This window comes from Canis lupus, chromosome 8 (genome assembly GCF_003254725.2).
Source record: "Canis lupus dingo isolate Sandy chromosome 8, ASM325472v2, whole genome shotgun sequence".
Classification (NCBI taxonomy): domain Eukaryota; kingdom Metazoa; phylum Chordata; class Mammalia; order Carnivora; family Canidae; genus Canis; species Canis lupus.
Window position 1 is genome coordinate 61,207,437 of NC_064250.1, and position 20,794 is coordinate 61,228,230.

At 41.2% G+C, this 20,794-nt stretch overlaps 1 protein-coding gene across 10 annotated transcripts in view; it reads left to right on the forward strand.

The window, feature by feature from the left end:
- The window catches only part of TDP1 (tyrosyl-DNA phosphodiesterase 1), a 90,719-nt gene that overhangs the window by 47,525 nt on the left and 22,400 nt on the right, over nucleotides 1-20,794 (forward strand). For all 10 annotated transcript variants that reach the window (XM_025444097.3, XM_025444091.3, XM_025444099.2 and 7 more), the window contains one exon: nucleotides 19,719-19,821. In XM_025444097.3, the coding sequence (XP_025299882.1) occupies nucleotides 19,719-19,821 (103 nt within the window). Of the gene's footprint in view, nucleotides 1-19,718; nucleotides 19,822-20,794 lie in introns of those variants that run through there.

A 20,794-nucleotide genomic window follows, 5' to 3' on the forward strand; every position in this document is an offset into this window, starting at 1 on the left:
TACTTGTCAGCATAATGTTTGCCATTGGTGACTGGTATAGTCCCCAGGGGAGAGAGGACAGTAGAAGGAGCCAGGGGCAAAGCAGGAATTTAGAGGGTTCATGATGGGAAGGGCAGCAAATGAGAGAGAAGCTGAACAGTCAAATGGAGAGAAAGCCGAGAAAGCTAGGTTTCTCTCCACCATGGCACAGTCAACATCTGTGGCAGATGACTTCCCTTACGGGGTTGCCTTCTGCATTGTTAGATGTTAGCATCCCTTTAGCATCCCTCGCCTTTACTCACTCGCCTGCCACAGTTGTGATGACAGGAAATGGCTCCAGACCTTGCCAAATATCCCCTTAGGAACAAAACTGCCCCCAGGTGTGAACTGCTAGTCTAGGAGAATAAGGACTATGAAAAGAGATTGCTGAATTTGGCAGTTAGGAATATTGAGCAAGTGGAAGTCAGACTAGGAGAATTGAAGAGGGAGAAAGGAAAGGAAATGGTACATCAGGAGGTAAAAAGCAGTGTTCTGCAGCAGACACTTGAGTGCTAAACCTGCCAAGTTCTTGTGTGGTAGAGCCAGCGGTTGTACCTCACTCCCTTTTGAAAGGTGGTCTGAACTATTCTCTTGGGTCAACTCAATAATAGGCTTCTCTTGTTCAGGGGAAATAAGGTTATAGTATTTTTATTGAGATTAAATTAAAAGTACAAATTATTTCGCCCCATGTCTTCATGTATATAAATAGTTCATTACTATTCAAAATTAATAGACTGTCCTTTTTAAGCAGTTTAACAAAAAATTGAGCAGAAAGTTCCCTTCAGCTCCCTTTCCTCTGTTGTTCACATGTTGCATTAGTGTGAGACCTTTGTTTTACATGATGAGGCACTATTGATACATTATTATTATTATTTTAAAGATTTTATTCATGAGCGAGATTGAGAGGCGGGCAGAGACACACAGGCAGAGGGAGAAGCAGGCTCCATACAAGGACCCCAATGTGGGACTTTATCCTGGGTCTCCAGGATCACGCCCTGGCCCGAAGGCAGGCGCTAAACCGCAGAGCCACCCAGGGATCCCCTGATACGTTATTATTAACCAAAGTCCATAGTTTATGTTAGAGTTCACATACGCTCCTTGGAATTTGACAAAAGTATAAGGACATGTATCCACCACTACGTTGTCATAAAGAGCAGTTCACTGTCCAAAAATCCTCTGCACTTCACCTGTTCATCCCTCCCTGCTCCCACTCCCGCCCCCAATGCTCTAGAAGCCTACTGATCTTTTTATTGTTTGTATAGTTTTGACTTTTCCAGAATGTCATATAGTTGGAATCATACTGTATGTAGCCTTTTCAGATTGCTTCCTTTCGCTTAGCAACCTGCATTTGAGGTTCCTTCGTAACTTTGATAGCAAATTTCTTTGTAGTGCTGTGTAGTAGTCCATTGTCTGAATACACATCACAGCTTGCTGTCTGTTCACCCACTGAAGACCATTGTGGTGGCTTCCAAACATCAATGTGCAGGATTGGGTGGACGTAAGCTTTCAACTCCTTTATGTCAATATTGAAGACCATGATTACTAGGTTGTATAGTGTTGATAAACAGCTGTGAAAGCAGCTGCCAAACTGTTTTTCCAAAATGACTATCATTTTACATACTCACCAGCAAAGAATGATAGTTCTTATTGTCGGTTTTTGATACTGTGTGTTTTTTGAGGGGTTTTGGCCATCCTAATAGGTGTGTGGTAGTAACTCATTTTAAGTTGCAATTCCCTAATGACAAATGATGTGGAGCATCTTTTCTTAAACGTATTTGCCATCTGTGTATCTTTTGGTGAGGTGTCTGTTCAGGTCCTTTGCCAATTTCTTAATCAAATTGTTTTCTTTACTTCATTACACCTAGAATTCACATTGAATTTTATTGAAGGGTAGTTAAGGGGACGCCTGGGTGGCTCAGTGGTTGAGCATCTGCCTTCGGCTCAGGGCGTGATCCCAGGATCCTGGGATAGAGTCCCACATCAGGCTCTCTGCATGGAGCCTGCTTCTCCCCCTGCCTATGTCTCTGCCTCTTTCTGTGTCTCATGAATAAATAAATAAAATCTTTAAAAAAAGAAAAAAGTGTAGTTGAAATACAGTATTTCAGGTGTACAAAATTATTAAATGTTGATTCTATTCCTTATGCTATACTTTTCATCCTCGTGACTTACTTATTTCATAATGGGAAGTTTGTACCTCTTAATCTCCTCACCTGTTTTACCCATACCCCTACACCCCTACACCCCTCCCCTCTGGCACCCACCAGTTCTGTTAGTCTATTTCTGTTTCTTCATTTGTTTTTGTTTCTTAGATTACACATATAAGTAAAATAAATCATACAGTATTTGTCTTTCTGGCTTAATTTTGCTTAGCATAATCCCTCTAGTTCCATCCCATGTTGTTGTAAATGGCAAGATCTTATTTTTATGGCTGAGTAATGTAACATTGTGTCTCGATACCACATTTTCTTCATCCATTCATCTAGTGATGGACACTTAGATTGCTTTCATATCTTGGCTATTATAAACAATGTTGCAGTAAATATAGTGGTGCATATATTTTTTCAGATTAGTGTTTTTGTTTTCATTGGGTAAATAACCGGAAGTGGAATTACTGGATCATATAGTATTTCTATCTTTCTTTTTTTTTATTTTTAAGGAACCTCCTTACTGTCTTCTTTTTTTTTTTTTTTTTTTTTTTTTTTTTTATTTTTTATTTTTTTATTTTTATTTTATTTTTTTTTATTGGTGTTCAATTTACTAACATACAGAATAACACCCAGTGCCCGTCACCCATTCACTCCCACCCCCCGCCCTCCTCCCCTTCTACCACCCCTAGTTCGTTTCCCAGAGTTAGCAGTCTTTACGTTCTGTCTCCCTTTCTGATATTTCCCACACATTTCTTCTCCCTTCCCTTATATTCCCTTTCACTATTATTTATATTCCCCAAATGAATGAGAACATATAATGTTTGTCCTTCTCCGACTGACTTACTTCACTCAGCATAATACCCTCCAGTTCCATCCACGTTGAAGCAAATGGTGGGTATTTGTCATTTCTAATAGCTGAGTAATATTCCATTGTATACATAAACCACATCTTCTTTATCCATTCATCTTTCGTTGGACACCGAGGCTCCTTCCACAGTTTGGCTATCGTGGCCATTGCTGCTAGAAACATCGGGGTGCAGGTGTCCCGGCGTTTCATTGCATCTGTATCTTTGGGGTAAATCCCCAACAGTGCAATTGCTGGGTCGTAGGGCAGGTATATTTTTAACTGTTTGAGGAACCTCCACACAGTTTTCCAGAGTGGCTGCACCAGTTCACATTCCCACCAACAGTGTATGAGGGTTCCCTTTTCTCCGCATCCTCTCCAACATTTGTTGTTTCCTGCCTTGTTAATTTTCCCCATTCTCACTGGTGTGAGGTGGTATCTCATTGTAGTTTTCATTTGTATTTCCCTGATGGCAAGTGATGCAGAGCATTTTCTCATATGCATGTTGGCCATGTCTATGTCTTCCTCTGTGAGATTTCTGTTCATGTCTTTTGCCCATTTCATGATTGGATTGTTTGTTTCTTTGGTGTTGAGTTTAATAAGTTCTTTATAGATCTTGGAAACGAGCCCTTTATCTGATATGTCATTTGCAAATATCTTCTCCCATTCTGTAGGTTGTCTTTGAGTTTTGTTGACTGTATCCTTTGCTGTGCAAAAGCTTCTTATCTTGATGAAGTCCCAATAGTTCATTTTTGCTTTTGTTTCTTTTGCCTTCGTGGATGTATCTTGCAAGAAGTTACTATGGCCGAGTTCAAAAAGGGTGTTGCCTGTGTTCTTCTCTAGGATTTTGATGGAATCTTGTCTCACATTTAGATCTTTCATCCATTTTGAGTTTATCTTTGTGTATGGTGAAAGAGAGTGGTCTAGTTTCATTCTTCTGCATGTGGATGTCCAATTTTCCCAGCACCATTTATTGAAGAGACTGTCTTTCTTCCAATGGATAGTCTTTCCTCCTTTATCGAATATTAGTTGCCCATAAAGTTCAGGGTCCACTTCTGGATTCTCTATTCTGTTCCACTGATCTATGTGTCTGTTTTTGTGCCAGTACCACACTGTCTTGATGACCACAGCTTTGTAGTACAACCTGAAATCTGGCATTGTGATGCCCCCAGATATGGTTTTCTTTTTTAAAATTCCCCTGGCTATTCGGGGTCTTTTCTGATTCCACACAAATCTTAAAATAATTTGTTCTAACTCTCTGAAGAAAGTCCATGGTATTTTGATAGGGATTGCATTAAACGTGTATATTGCCCTGGGTAACATTGACATTTTCACAATATTAATTCTGCCAATCCATGAGCATGGAATATTTTTCCATCTCTTTGTGTCTTCCTCAATTTCTTTCAGAAGTGTTCTATAGTTTTGAGGGTATAGATCCTTTACATCTTTGGTTAGGTTTATTCCTAGGTATCTTATGCTTTTGGGTGCAATTGTAAATGGGATTGACTCCTTAATTTCTCTTTCTTCAGTCTCATTGTTAGTGTATAGAAATGCCACTGACTTCTGGGCATTGATTTTGTATCCTGCCACGCTACCGAATTGCTGTATGAGTTCTAGCAATCTTGGGGTGGAGACTTTTGGGTTTTCTATGTAGAGTATCATGTCATCGGCGAAGAGGGAGAGTTTGACTTCTTCTTTGCCAATTTGAATGCCTTTAATGTCTTTTTGTTGTCTGATTGCTGAGGCTAGGACTTCCAGTACTATGTTGAATAGCAGTGGTGAGAGTGGACATCCCTGTCTTGTTCCTGATCTTAGGGGAAAGGCTCCCAGTGCTTCCCCATTGAGAATGATATTTGCTGTGGGCTTTTCATAGATGGCTTTTAAGATGTCGAGGAATGTTCCCTCTATCCCTACACTCTGAAGAGTTTTGATCAGGAATGGATGCTGTATTTTGTCAAATGCTTTCTCTGCATCCAATGAGAGGATCATATGGTTCTTGGTTTTTCTCTTGCTGATATGATGAATCACATTGATTGTTTTACGGGTGTTGAACCAGCCTTGTGTCCCAGGGATAAATCCTACTTGGTCATGGTGAATAATTTTCTTAATGTACTGTTGGATCCTATTGGCCAGTATCTTGTTGAGAATTTTTGCATCCATGTTCATCAGGGATATTGGTCTGTAATTCTCCTTTTTGGCGGGGTCTTTGTCTGGCTTTGGAATTAAGGTGATGCTGGCTTCATAGAACGAATTTGGAAGTACTCCATCTCTTTCTATCTTTCCAAACAGCTTTAGGAGAATAGGTATGATTTCTTCTTTAAACGTTTGATAAAATTCTCCTGGGAAGCCATCTGGCCCTGGACTTTTGTGTCTTGGGAGGTTTTTGATGACTGCTTCAATTTCCTCCCTGGTTATTGGCCTGTTCAGGTTTTCTATTTCTTCCTGTTCCAGTTTTGGTAGTTTGTGGCTTTCCAGGAATGCGTCCATTTCTTCTAGATTGCCTAATTTATTGGCGTATAGCTGTTCATAATATGTTTTTAAAATCGTTTGTATTTCCTTGGTGTTGGTAGTGATCTCTCCTTTCCCATTCATGATTTTATTAATTTGAGTCTTCTCTCTCTTCTTTTTAATAAGGCTGGCTAATGGTTTATCTATCTTATTAATTCTTTCAAAGAACCAACTCCTGGTTCTGTTGATCTGTTCCACAGTTCTTCTGGTCTCGATTTCATTGAGTTCTGCTCGAATCTTTATTAGCTCCCTTCTTCTCTTGGGTGTAGGATCTATTTGCTGTTTTTTCTCTAGCTCCTTTATGTGTAAGGTTAGCTTTTGTATTTGAGTTCTTTCCAGTTTTTGAATGGATGCTTGTATTGCGATGTATTTCCCCCTTAGGACTGCTTTTGCTGCATCCCAAAGATTTTGAACGGTTGTATCTTCATTCTCATTAGTTTCCATGAATCTTTTTAATTCTTCCTTAATTTCCTGGTTGACCCTTTTATCTTTTAGGAGGATGGTCCTTAACCTCCATGTGTTTGAGGTCCTTCCAAACTTCTTGTTGTGATTTAGTTCTAATTTCAAGGCATTATGGTCTGAGAATATGCAGGGGACAATCCCAATCTTTTGGTATCGGTTCAGACCCGATTTGTGACCCAATATGTGGTCTATTCTGGAGAAAGTTCCATGTGCGCTTGAGAAGAATGTGTATTCAGTTGAGTTTGGATGTAAAGTTCTGTAGATATCTGTGAAATCCATCTGGTCCAGTGTATCATTTAAAGCTCTCGTTTCTTTGGAGATGTTTTGCTTAGAAGACCTATCGAGTATAGAAAGAGCTAGATTGAAGTCACCAAGTATAAGTGTATTATTATCTAAGTATTTCTTCACTTTGGTTAATAATTGATTTATATATTTGGCAGCTCCCACATTCGGAGCATATATATTGAGGATTGTTAAGTCCTCTTGTTGAATAGATCCTTTAAGTATGATATAGTGTCCCTCTTCATCTCTCACTACAGTCTTTGGGGTAAATTTTAGTTTATCTGATATAAGGATGGCTACCCCTGCTTTCTTTTGAGGACCATTCGAATGGTAAATGGTTCTCCAACCTTTTATTTTCAGGCTGTAGTTGTCCTTCTGTCTAAAATGAGTCTCTTGTAGACAGCAAATAGATGGGTCCTGCTTTTTTATCCAGTCTGAAACCCTGCGCCTTTTGATGGGGTCATTAAGCCCGTTCACATTCAGAGTTACTATTGAGAGATATGAGTTTAGTGTCATCATGATATCTATTCAGTCTTTGTTTTTGTGGACTGTTCCACTGAACTTCTTCTTAAAGGGGAATTTTAAGAGGCCCCCTTAAAATTTCTTGCAGAGCTGGTTTGGAGGTCACATATTCTTTTAGTTGCTGCCTGTCTTGGAAGCTCTTTATCTCTCCTTCTATTTTGAATGAGAGCCTTGCTGGATAAAGTATTCTTGGTTGCATGTTCTTCTCATTTAGGACCCTGAATATATCCTGCCAGCCCTTTCTGGCCTGCCAGGTCTCTGTGGAGAGGTCTGCTGTTACCCTAATACTCCTCCCCATAAAAGTCAGGGATTTCTTGTCTCTTGCTGCTTTAAGGATCTTCTCCTTATCTTTGGAATTTGCAAGCTTCACAATTAAATGTCGAGGTGTTGAACGGTTTTTATTGATTTTAGGGGGGGATCTCTCTATTTCCTGGATCTGAATGCCTGTTTCCCTTCCCAGATTAGGAAAGTTTTCAGCTAGAATTTGTTCAAATACATATTCTGGCCCTCTGTCCCTTTCGGCGCCCTCGGGAACCCCAATTAAACGTAGGTTTTTCTTCCTCAGGCTGTCGTTTATTTCCCTTAATCTATCTTCATGGTCTTTTAATTGTTTGTCTCTTTTTTCCTCAGTTTCCCTCTTTGCTATCAACTTGTCTTCTAGGTCACTCACTCGTTCTTCCACCTCGTTCACCCTCGTCGTTAGGACTTCTAGTTTGGATTGCATCTCATTCAATTGATTTTTAATTTCTGCCTGATTAGCTCTAAATTCTGCAGTCATGAAGTCTCTTGAGTCCTTTATACTTTTTTCTAGAGCCACCAGTAGGTGTATAATAGTGCTTCTGAATTGGCTTTCTGACATTGAATTGTAATCCAGATTTTGTAACTCTGTGGGAGAGAGGACTGTTTCTGATTCTTTCTTTTGAGGTGAGGTTTTCCTTCTAGTCATTTTGCTCAGTGCAGAGTGGCCAAAAGCAAGTTGTATTGGGAAAAAGAGAAAAAGAGAGGAGAGAAAGAAGGAAAGAAAAGAGAAAGAGAAAAAAAAAGGGAAGAAAAAGAAAAAAAAAAAAGAAAAAAAAAAAAGAAGAAAAAGAGAAAGAAAAAGAAAGGAGAAAAAAAGGGGGTGGGGGAAGGAAACAAATCAAAAAGCAAAACAAAACAAAAACAAAAACAAAAACAAACAAACAAAAAAAGAACCACCGGGAAGTATCTTCTGATTCTGTGTTCTTTAAGTCCCTTGGCTTCTCCTGGAAGTTGTCCGTCTAGCTGGTGTTCTGGGGGAGGGGCCTGTTGTGCTGATTTTCAGGTGTTAGCAGTTGGGGGAGCTGCTGTGCCCCTGCCTGGTGCAGGGCTCGGTGGGGGTTGTTTACCCCGTGAGGCCGCAGGAGGAACAGCCCCAGTGGCGGGGCAGCTCTGGGAACCTGGATTCAGCTCCGGCAGGAACTCCGTCTGCAGGCCCTGGAGGCTCCGGGGCGGGGCCGCTGATCTGCTCAGCTGGGGCAGGAGCGTCCTCGCTGTCCTGGGCCCTCCCGGCCTCTGCCTGTCCCGGGGGAGGCCGGATCCTGGGCTGTGTCCCGGCGCCCTGTGCTCCGGAGCCTGCGCTGGTGGATTCGCGCTCCCGGGCCGCGCAGCCCCCTCCGCGGAGCCGCCCCCGAGCCCCTCCGAGCTGCTCCTGGAACCGCGCAGTCCCCTCTGCAGGGAGCCTCTTCCTCTGCCCGAGCCCCTCCGAGCTGCTCCCGGGGCCGCGCAGCCCCCTCCGCGGAGCCGCCGCCCGAGCCCCTTCAGCTGCTCCGGGTCCCGCCGGGTCCCGCCGTGCGCGCTGCAGCCCTTAGGGAGCTCGGCGCACTCTCCTGGGCGCGCAGTTGCTGTTACTGTCCCCGGGAGCCCGAGGGCATCCCCGCCCTCCTGGGTCCTGCTCCACCTCCCTGGGAGCCCCTTTCCCCCGGGAAGGTCGGTGCAGCTCCTGCGTCTCCGGGACGGGGCTCTCCTGTCCTGGGGACACTCGCCCCGGCCTCAGCCCGGCTCCTCGCGGGCCCCTCCCCCTTGGAGGCCTTTGTTCCTTTATGTCTTTTTCCCCGTCTTCCTACCTTGATAGATGGGCGAACTCTTCTCACTGTAGCGTTCCAGCTGGTCTCTCTTTAAATCTCAGGCCGAATTCATAGATTTTCAGGATAATTTGAAGGTTTTCTAGGTAGTTTGGTGGAGACAGGTGATTTGGAGACCCTACTCTTCCGCCATCTTGCTCCTCCCCCCCCTTACTGTCTTCTATAGTGGCTACACCAGTTTACATTCCCACCAACAGTGCATGAGGGTTTCCTCTTCTCCATATCCTTGTCTTTTTTTTTTTTTTTTTTTTTTTTTTTAGATTTATTTATTCATGAGAGACGCGGCGTGGGGGAGGGCAGGGGGCAGAGACACAGGCAGAGGGAGAAGCAGGCTCCACACAGGGAGCCCGATGTGGGACTCAATCCTGGGACTCCAGGATCACACCCTGAGCTGAAGGCAGACATTCAACCGCTGAGCCACACAGCTATCCCTATATCCTTGCTTATTTCTTTTGGAACTAGCCATTCTGACTCGTGTAAGGCGATATGTCACTATGGGTTTGATTTGCATTTCCCTGATGATGAGTGATGTTTGAGCATCTTTCCATAAATCTGTTGGCCATCTGTATATCTTTAGAAAAATATCTATTCAGATCCTCTTCCCGTTTTTGTTTTTGTTTTTTAAAGATTTTATTTATTCATGAGAGGACAGAGAGAGAGAGAGGCAGAGACATAGGCAGAGGGAGAAGCAGTGTCTCCGTGGGGAGCCCAGTGTAGGACTTGATCTCAGGACCCTGGGATCATGCCCTGAGCTGAAGACAGACACTCAACCACTGAGCCACCCAAGTGTCCCCTCTTTCCATTTTAAATCAGATTATTTGCGGGATTTTTTTATTTCTGTATATGGTGTTGAGTTGTAGAAGTTCCTTATCTTTTTGAGTATTAGCCCATTATTGGATATATGTAATTTGCAAATTCTTTCAGTACGTTGCCTTTTTATTTTGTTGATTTCTTTCACTGTGCAAAAGTTGAATTTGTTGTAGTCTCAAGTTTTTTACTTTTGTTTCCCTTGCCTGAGGAGGTAGACCCAGAAGAATATTAAGGCCAGTGTCCAAGAGAGATTACTGTTTGTTTTCTTCTAGGAGTTTTATGGTTTCAGGTCTTAATTTAGGTCTTAAATCCATTTTGAGTTTATTTGGTATAAGAACGTGGTCTAGCTTCTTCATGTTTTGCATGTTTCCCCAGCACCATTTATTGAAAAGACTATCTTTTTCCCATAATATTTTCCTGCCTCCTTTATCATTGATTGATCACATAAATGTGAATTTACTTCTGGGCTATTTTTATTGCATCGATCTGTATCTGTTTTTATGCCAGTACCATACTCTTTAGATTATTCTAGGATTGTGATATCTCCAGCTTTGTTGATTTTTTTTTTTTTTCTCAACATTGCATTGGCTATTCCAGGTCTTCTGTAGTCTATATAAATTTTAGAATTCTTTGTTCTAATTCTTTGAAAAATTGCCTTGGTGTCTTGATAAGAATTGCATTGAATGCATTAGTTGCTTTGGGTAGTATGGACGTTATGTTAATATTCTTCTAATCCATGGGTATCATATATCTATTTGTTTTGTCTTCAATTACTTTCATTAATATATTATAATCTTTATAGAGTATAGGTCTTTGACCTTCTCTGTTAAACTTATTCCTAGGTATTCTTTTGATGTAATTATAAATGGGATTTTTTTTCTTAATTTCTCTTGCTGCAGTTATTTGTGTATAGAAGCACTACAGATTTCTGTGTATATATATTTTTTTATCCTGCAACTTTACTAAATTCATTTATTCTAAGACCTTTTTAGTGGAGCCTTTAAGGTTTTCTATATATAGCATCATGTCATCTGTAAATAGTAACTGTTTTCTTAGTGCATTTTAAGAGTTCTTTTTTTTTTTTTTTTTTTTTTTTTTTTCCATTTTAAGAGTTCTTTGTCTATTTGGGGTACAGGTCCTTTATCAGGTATATGTTTTGCAAATATTATCTCCTAGTCCACAGCTTATATATTTTTTTAAGATTTTATTTATTTATTAATGAGAGACACAGAGGCAGAGACACAGGCAGAGGGAGAAGCAGGCTCCATGCAGGAAGCCTGACATGGGACTTGATCCTGGGTCTCCAGGATCACGACTTGGGCCTGAAGGTGGCGCTAAACTGCTGAGCCACCCGGGCTGCTCCACAGCTTTTATTTTCATTCTTTTAATAGTTCTATTTGCAGAGCAGAAGTTCTTAAGTTCAGCTTAACCGTTTTTTCCTGTGATGGGCTGTGCTTCTGATGTTGAATCTGAGATGTCCCTTCTCTTTTAATGTTCATTTCTCCTTTTTTAAAAAGGCATGTACCTTATAAATCTAATCTGATAATCTTTACTTTAGTAGGTTACTTTAATGTTTTGCATTCAGTGTTAATACTGATATGTTTGTAATTTTCTATTATGTGTTCCTGTTTCCATGTTTTTCTTTGCCTCCTTTTTCTCACCTCTGTCTGATTCATCAGGTTTGCTTTATCTTTCTTCTAGTAAAAAGTATAGTCCATCTCTAATCTGGAATGTATAGTCAGTTGGGGAGGGGGATCCCTGGGTGGCTTGGCGGTTTGGCGCCTGCCTTTGGCCCAGGGCGTGATCCTGGAGTCCCGGGATCGAGTCCTGCGTCGGGCTCTCGGCGTGGAGCCTGCTTCTCCCTCCTCCTGTGTCTCTGCCTTTCTCTCTCTTTCTCTCTCTCATAAATAAATGAATAAATAAATCTTTAAAAAACTAAATAAAGTCAGTTGAGGTTTTCCTCTTCTTAAACTGCTAGGAAAATGGAACTCCCATTCTGTTTGCCCTCTCTCATGTTGTTCTCCAGAATTGTTCCAATATTATATTGAAGCCTTGGAAGTGAATCATTCTTGTTAAGAGTTACCCACAGGTTTACTAATTTCTTTGCTTGCTTTTCTTCCTGGCATTCCTTTCAAGTAAATCAACGCTTACTAAATGCATGTGAGACCCCTTTATTTTTCATTCTTCTATTGATTTGCTTTCTCTCTTCTATTATTTTTTTTTTTTTTTAGCAGCAGCTCATGTGTTATTTTGATTACATTTTTCAGTCTGAGGTCTTGTAAAATATAGTATGCTTCGTGATTTAGAACTTAGAGCAGAGTCAGGTTGCAGGCTTCACATTCTTCGCCACTTACTACCTATGAAACGACAGGCAAATTACAAATTACTTCACTTTTTCTCATCAGTTAAATTAGGATAATGATATAGGTACAGAATCTAATAGTTCAGAATGAGAATTAACAGAATAAAGGGATTAAACTGGTATGTGTAGGTGCTGTGTATAAACTGCTCTTGTCACATATGCATTTTTCATTTCACACTCATCGTTTTAAACATATTTAATTTCACATTACCATCTAATCAATATACATTACCAGTCTGATCCTATTTTCTGTTGACTTTTGCTCATGATGGATTGGGATTATTTTCCTATTGCTTTGAAATTTGGGATAAATTGAAGCTTTAACTGTAAGAATCTTCTTTCCTTTGAGTGGAAATCTGTATCTCCAGATTTTGTTTCTGACAGTCTCTTCAAGAGCCTAGGACCAGTGTCTGGATGTCTTGACATGGGGTATGACCTAAAACTGGCACTTTGGTATTTAGAGATCCGAAAGAAGTGACCAGAGAGATTGAAAGTAGAAAACCAAAGTTTAACAGAAACCAAGGGAAAATATCTCATTTTTAAAGGAGGAATCTGGGTGAGTTATGAGAGTTATATGCTGCTAAGAGATCAAATAAGGTCAAAAAGTTTCCATTGGATTTGATAATGTGGAGGATTTCTGTGCCTTTGAGTGATTGCAGTATAACACTATGGGGAGAAGCCTTATGAAATGATACAACAGATTGAAGACTAAATGAGATTTTTTTTTTTGTAATATAGCTGGTACAATAAGAAAAGAAATTGAAGGCATAAAGATCATGAAGAACTATCTGTACTTACAGGTGACATTGTAAATAATAAAGTTCTATTAAAAATGCTATCAAAAAAAAAAAATGCTATCAAAAGCATCAAATAGCTAGAAATAAATTTGACCAAACTTGTGTAAGACATCTACACTGAAAACTCTACATAAAACACTGCTGAAAGAAATTAAATACATGGAGATGTATATAACATGTTCATGGATTAGAAGATTCAGTATTGACATCAGTTGCTCCCTACTTCCTTGATTTCACTATAATCCTGATCAAAATCCCAACAGAGTTTTGTTGTAAAAAATCAACAAGCGGATTCTAAAATTTATTTGAAAATGCAAGGTATTTAGAAGGCAAGACAACTTTAGAGAAGAACAGGCTGATTGCAAAATTTACATGTATATATACAAAGGATCTAAAATAACCAAGATGGTCTTAAAGAAATGTACTTACAGTACCTGATTTGAAGACTTGGCATAAAACAAGAATAAGACTGTGGTATAGTATAAGAATATAGATATTCTGGGATCCCTGGATGGCGCAGCGGTTTAGCGCCTGCCTTTGGCCCAAGGCGCGATCCTGGAGACCCAGGATCGAATCCCATGTCGGGCTCCCTGCATGGAGCCTGCTTCTCCCTCTGCCGGTGTCTCTGCCCCTCTCTCTCTCTCTCTCTCTCTGTGACTATCATAAAAAAAATAAAAATAAAAAAGAATATAGATATTCTAATCAATGGAATAGAGTCCAGAAATAGATGTAATCAAAGACTTTTGACAAAGGCACCAGGCAGGAGGAGGACGTTCTTCTCAGTAAATAGTGGTTAAAGCAGTTGAAAATCCATACAGAATAAACAAACCTTGGCCTATCTTAGGCCATAAACAAAATTAATCTCAGATGATAGACCTAAGTAAGAAAGCTAAAACTATGAAGTGAAAACTGAAGAATATTCTCATGACATTGGAGTCAGAAAAAGTTTAGTAGATGGCACAAAAATGCACTTGGCCATAAAAAAAATGTATTTTTGGAATTCAAAAATATTTTAGAAATTCAGTTCATCAGAAGACACCATTTGGGGATGGCTAAGGAAGGCCTTTCTAAACAAGACCTCAAACTCAGAAGATGGTAAAGGAAAAAAATTGCAACTTGGATAAATTGTCTCCTCTTCCCAAAAAAGAAAGAAAGCAAGAAAGACCTGAAATATAAAGGTTCTCATTAGCACTTCAACAAACTGGGAGAACATTTGCTGCATAATTACAATATATGAAAAGCCCCGTGAAGAGAAAAGAATGGCTCTTCAAAGATGTCCTAATTTCCAGAGCCCGTGAAGGTAGCAGATGGAATTATAATGTGGGAGATTATCTGAGAGTGCCCAGTATAATCACAAAGGCACTTACAAGTGGATGGAAGAAGTCCAGAGTGATGGAGATAGGAAAAGAACTCTGCTGACCTTGTTGGTCTTTGAAGACCAAGGTTGAGACACAAGGAATGCAGGTGTCCTCTAAAAACTGGAAAACGCAAGGAAATGAATTCTTCCTTAGAGCCTCCAGAGGAAATGCAATCTTGCCAACACCTTGATTTTAGTCCAGCAAGTCCCATTTTAGACTTCTGATCTCCAGAAGTTTAAGATAATAAATTCGTGCTGTTTTAAGCCACTAAATTTATGGCAAAGCAGCAATAGGAAACTATGCATACTGGTTATCAGTAAAAAAGACAAGTAACACAATTTTAAGATGGTTAACTCACAAAATTAAACCTAGATGTCCAATAAATACAGTTAAAAACACTGAACATGGGCAGTCCTGATGGCCCAGCGGTTTGGCGCCACCTTCGGCCCAGGTTGTGATCCTGGAGACCCGGGATCGAGTCCCACATCAGGCTCTCTGTATAGAGCCTGCTTCTCCCTCTGCCTGTGTCTCTGCCTCTCTCTCTCTGTGTCTCTCATGAATAAATAAAATCTTAAAAAAACTGAACACCACTAGGAATCAGAGAAATCAAATTTAAATGAGCTCTATTTGCCCATTAGGTTAGCAAAAATTTTCATAGACATTATCCATCCAGTGTTCTCAGGGATCCAAGAGTCTCTTATACGTTGTTGGTGAGGGTCTAAATAGGACAGATGTTTTAGAGGGAAAATCCATCAAAATTTAAAAATTATTTCCTAAAGAAAAAATTTGTGTATACCTATATCCAACTTAAATCTTTCACAGTATCCTTCCATATCATTTGTGAAACTTTTTCTCAATGCATAAAGAAACAGTCCAAGGGCAGTACGAGAAAACCAGCAAATGCAAATCAAAAGATAACTGCATGTGTGTGGTGGGGGGTGGATGGGGAGGAGGGAGGGGGAGACAGACAGGCAGCCGGATTTTAGGATGGAGTGACAGAAACATTAGTGAGAGTTAATCATTTTCCCTCCTCGCCACACAGCTGCTCTGTCTACATCTTCTCTCACATCTACTGCCAACATTCTGTTTATTGCATCTGTCTGTGAAAGTATCCAGACCCCCCGCCCCCGGTCCTCTAAGAGATGTGGCTAAAAGCTCAATCTGTTGGCCATGTCTGCACTTTGTGTCGCTGCTGCTTAGATTAAGTACTCATTATGGAAGAAATGTTTTCAGTGGACACATGTTCCCATAACAGTCATCCTTGTGGCTTTTGTATACCTTCTAACAAAGTCTCGAAGCTCACACTGTGGTGCATTTTGTAATGTATGTAATTGTCAAGTCACTGTTGTAGTCAAAATACATGTCAATTATACTTCAAGTAAAAATGTATATAAATAAAAATTTTTTAAGTCTTAAAAGTAAACTGAATGAGCAGCTCAAACAGGTGCTCAGCCCAGGGTTGGAGGTGGTAGATGATATTATTGCTTATTACCAGACTTCAAACTTTTAAAGATGCATGAAGCCAGATTGGCCCAGTGGTCCTCTTCGTTGCCCCCTTCTCCTTTCTTGCATGGCTGATTTCCCAGCATGTTACCATGAACGTTGAGATAAACACTACTCAGCAGTGAGCTCCCAGTGAAAATAATGGATTTAATCTTTCTGGTTGGAAAATGTAGGTGGAGGGCAGCTCTCTAGTTAGGATGTTGGATGTAGATGTCACTAGTCACTGTAGACTGTTGTCCAGAAAGGGATTATGGCCTCATTGGCCAAAGCTCCCTTATTTTAGGGACAAGAAACTAATGCCTAGGAAGAAGAGTGCCTTAGCATCTTGTTGTTAGTGGAGAAGACAGAACAGAAATCCTCTCACCCAATTGGGGGTCCAGGGATCTTTTTTCAACATCTGCCTTCTCTGGATACCTTACTTAGATGGCATCCTTATGCTTTCCATGAGGAACTTTGTTACGTGTCATCAGTTTAAATTTACTCTTAACAGTGTCAGCTCTACAAATTGCCTAGCTCAGTAACTGACCATTAGTCTGCTTTGTGATGTGTCAGTATGCATGGGCTGAACTGTTTTTCCAGAATTCCCTTTCTTTCCATTTCCCTACATGTTTCTGGTAGGAGTGGGCCCCAGAGGAGTTTCTTGTTGGAGATTTGGAGGGCACATGTAAAGTAGCAGTTCTTTTTATTTATTTATTTTTAAAGATTTTTAATTTATTGGGGGGGGGGGGGGGGCGGGGCAGAGACACAGGCAGAGGGAGAAGCAGGCTCCATGCAGGGAGCCCAACATGGGACTCGATCCCAGGTCCCCAGGATCACACCCCGGGCTGCAGGCAGCGCTAAACCGCTGTGCCACTGGGGCTGCCCAGCAGTTCTTTTTATAACCTACATATTGTCATATTGAGCCAGCTCAAGTCGTTGGCAAGAAGCAGCAGTGGAAATATAGAAGTGCAACGTCTGTACCCGTTCCAGGTTTCTGCTTCAGCTCCTCTAATCCCTGGACCTCACCTGACGTGTGTGTCTGCCCCCCAACGCAAACAGGCATGGTTTTAGTCTCTATTTATGGTTTTCGCTTGTTGCCCATGGTTCTAGCTTGTGACTCTAGACTGTAGAGGCATCTTTCCTGGTTTCTGCTGTCCCTGTAGACTTCAAACTCCAGCTTCAGGGCACAGATGGCCCTTAAAGACTGCTTTATTAGCTCCTGCAATTATATAAGTTAAATTCCTCTGAGTACATACTCTATATGATACACATCCTCTCATCCTCCTTCTTTGATTGAACTATGGCTGCCCTATACCTGTTTCTGAGAAGCCTCTGCTTTATTCACTTACTTAGCAGTTTGGACAGAATTTCTGTTGGACAGTATAACTTTGGACATCTGGGATCCCACCGTCTGGAATTCTCCAATTTTCAGAATCCTTTAATGCCTCTAAAGAATAGAAAATACGGGGATCCCTGGGTGGCGCAGCCGTTTGGCGCCTGCCTTTGGCCCAGGGCGCGATCCTGGAGACCCGGGATCGAATCCCATATCAGGCTCCCGGTGCATGGAGCCTGCTTCTCCCTCTGCCTGTGTCTCTGCCTCTCTCTCTCTGTGTGACTATCATAAGTAAATAAATTAAAAAAAAAAAAAAAAAAAGAATAGAAAATACGTTAAAAACCCCAATCTTCTTTGATGAAGCATCATTTGATACCCAGTAACAACAGACCTGAGCACTGGAAGGGGAGAGAGCAGCCCCATCCAGCAGGAGACCGAAGAAAACTGAAAGAACAAGGATAGAGAACACGGTAGAAGTGAACCTAACTAATGGCAGTGGCCTCAGCTGGAAGCCAAGACTGGCAGTAGACCTAGATTCTGAATGGAAGAGAAAAGCTAGAATTCCTTTGGAGTTTTGGGAGCAAAAGAGCTGGTCATTAGCAGCCATGTGGTGTCACTGTACCTCACAAGACACTGGGTTTCTGGTAGACACTTGTAGGTGCCTGTCTATACCACACAGGCAGGGTTGGAATTTGGGGAAAATACCCCTTGTCTTGGCTGCAGGCAGGGTTGGAATTTGGGGAAAATACCCCTTGTCTTGGCTGCCCTGGGTACCAGTGATCCAAAGTGTATTCAGATATGAAAAAATCCATAAAGATGTTCTTTCAAGGAATACCGACTTACAACCTAGAGAGCTTACTAGTGACTTTGAGTATAATTATTCAAGATGCAGTTTAGGTTCCAGATACTTGGAATTCTGTTAGAAGCTAAATACAAAGGAAGGATTGGAGGAAACCATCTGAAAAAGGTGTCTTGGTGGTCTCTCACGGTCTTTACCTTGGAATGAGCCCTCAGATCTTGGAATGTTGAAGTACGACTAGTCAGTGAAGAATGAAAGCAAGCTTTCCAGAAAGTACCTCTGGCCTGTGATGGTTACAGTTAGATAGTACATGTCAAAAGAGCATTCAGGCAATAATTTAGAAAGTGGGGGAAATATTCAAAGAGAGATTGCTTCTACCTTACACTCATTAGTTGGTTGTGCCATTGGACCTATGGTTTTGCCCAGGAGGTCACCATATTTTGTTAATGGCTGAAAGACCTGAAAGTAACCTCTCATCTTGGACTTCGAAAGAAAACAATTTTCCTAGAGTCACAGTACCACTATATTGTCAACTTCCCACTTGCTCTACATTTTCTGTCTTTGTGATCCATCACAGATGATGATCTTCAGGATTATGGCCCTTGAGCATCAAAGTAGAGTTTCTTGTTCTCCGCATGGTCCATTAAAGAAGGCACGGTTGTGTTTAAGTTAGTTTAATTGTTTTAGCAGTTGTTCAGCTCTGATTTCCATAGTCCTTGTCTGTTTCCATAGGACCTTGAACAGAAATCATACTTTTCACCTTACTTGGTTATTGCTTATCCTTGATTCTGTGATTCTTGTGATGTCAGTTCAGCACTTGCTGCAGGAGAATACTTGATGCCCCAGTGCATGAATTTTGGTAGAGTTCCCGTTGTCCTTGAAGTTGGGCTGTAAGGGTCTGAATAGTTGAGAATATTCTCTATTCTGAAAACAAAATAGAGGGCAGCCCCAGTGGCTCAGCGGTTTTGGCACAGGGCATGATCCTGGAGACCCAGGATCGAGTCCCACATCGGGCTGCCTGCATGGAGCCTGCTTCTCCCTCTGCCTGTGTCTCTGCCTCTCTCTCTCTCTCTCTCTCTCTCTCTCACTCACTCATGAATAAATAAATAAAATCTCTAAAAAATAAATAAATAATAAAAACAAAATAGAATTTGGATGGGTCTCATTGGCAAAAAAAGAAAAAAAATCATGGTGGGTGTGTGTTAATTAACTGGTGGGTGAGGGTTCTTGGCCTGGTTTGATGCAGGAGAGCATGTTTCTAGAGCTGATGCCTCAAAGCTTATGTCTGTTCGATAGCATCTGGGTTCCTCCCATCTGGTCTATTCCAAGGCTTTTTTCTTCTGCGTACCCGCAACTCTGCCCATAGAAAACATGACTTTGAACACTCCCATTTCTTTCTGGATACAAATGCCAGTCTACTACCCTCAGCTGTTTTCTTTAGATTGAAGGTAGAAATTATCACTTTCTGGCCCACAACCAAAGGAAGAAAAAAGGAATGTGAAGTTTAAGATACTATCTAAGATCATATTAACAAAGTTTTTTCTAAAAACTACTTTGGTATATAACAAAGACTTTCTGGCTATACCAGAGTCCTGGAAAGAAAAAGAACTTTAGACAGAAAAATAAATCTAAGGATAATTATTTGAATAGCTATCCTTGGGGAAAACACAGATAAGGGCAAATCTTCCCCAAATTAACAATTAGATAAATCCTCAGGATTATAGCACAGTAGGATTTAATACTCTATTTCTAAAAATACACAACTCTGCTAAAAACTGAATGAATGTGACAGCTTATCTGTGGTTTTGACCAATGCCCTTGCAGCTGTGAAAGTTTGACCTGCACTGAAATGCCTCACTGAGCCAGCCCTCTCTGTGTCCTTTTCCCTGCAGCGCAAATCTGTCCAAGGCCGCCTGGGGAGCATTAGAGAAGAATGGTGCCCAGTTGATGATCCGTTCCTATGAGCTTGGGGTCCTTTTCCTGCCATCAGCATTTGTAAGTTCACTTTTGAAACTGCCTGAGTGGTCACATATGAAACAAGTTGGGTTTTCATGTTCTCTTCCTTCGATCATTATGACCTGCCTAAGGCCAGGAGGTAGCAGGACCAGGGTTCTAATCTAGAGCCTGTGCTCTCAACTGCTGGCCTGTGCCAACAAATATATTTAGCACTTGCTATTCTGGTGCAGTGAGATTGCTGCTCTCAGGGAGCGTACCTGATGACAGATTGAAGATAATTGCTTTGGGAAAAGTTAATCACATGTTTCACAGTATTTAAATATTGTTAAGATTCATTACAAGATGGTAGTGACAGGTCACCGAAGGGATGACTCAACCAAGAGCAAGATGTTCCTTTGGAGGAGGTCTTTGGAAGCTAGAAGATTTGAGGGGGTGGTAGGGTGGGGAGAAAGATGCCTAGGGTTTAGGGTAGGAGGAGAGGAGTGGGAAGGGCATCCCATGTTGGAAGTCGCATGAGCACGTGTCAGGCAAGGAAACTCACAACATCTCGAGAAGGAGTCCAGGGGGTCACAGAGGGCCTGTGTGATCAGACTCGCTGGTAAGCCCCCTAGAAACATACCATTTTGGAAGCTGTATCTCTCTCTTGGGGTGTCTAGCACAGCCAGCTTGTCTCCCCGCGTGGAACAGTTCTCCACTTGCAGCCAAAACCAGACAGTATGCCTGATTTTCATGTTGGGACTGGTTGTACAGGCCTTCTGATTTCTAAACACTAAAATAACTCTTGGGCCAGAGAGATGTCACACAGACCCAAGACCACTTACCTTGCCCCTCACATTCACTCACATATTCAGTGGAATGCAATCAGAACTGCCCACATGACAGGATGGCTAATGCTTTTTTCTTTTTTTCTTTTTCTTTTTTTTCTTTTTTTTTTGGTAGTTGAGCTTATGATAAACACACACATGATGCAGCTCCATTGTAAACCACTTGGACTAGACCAGAACGCTTTTCT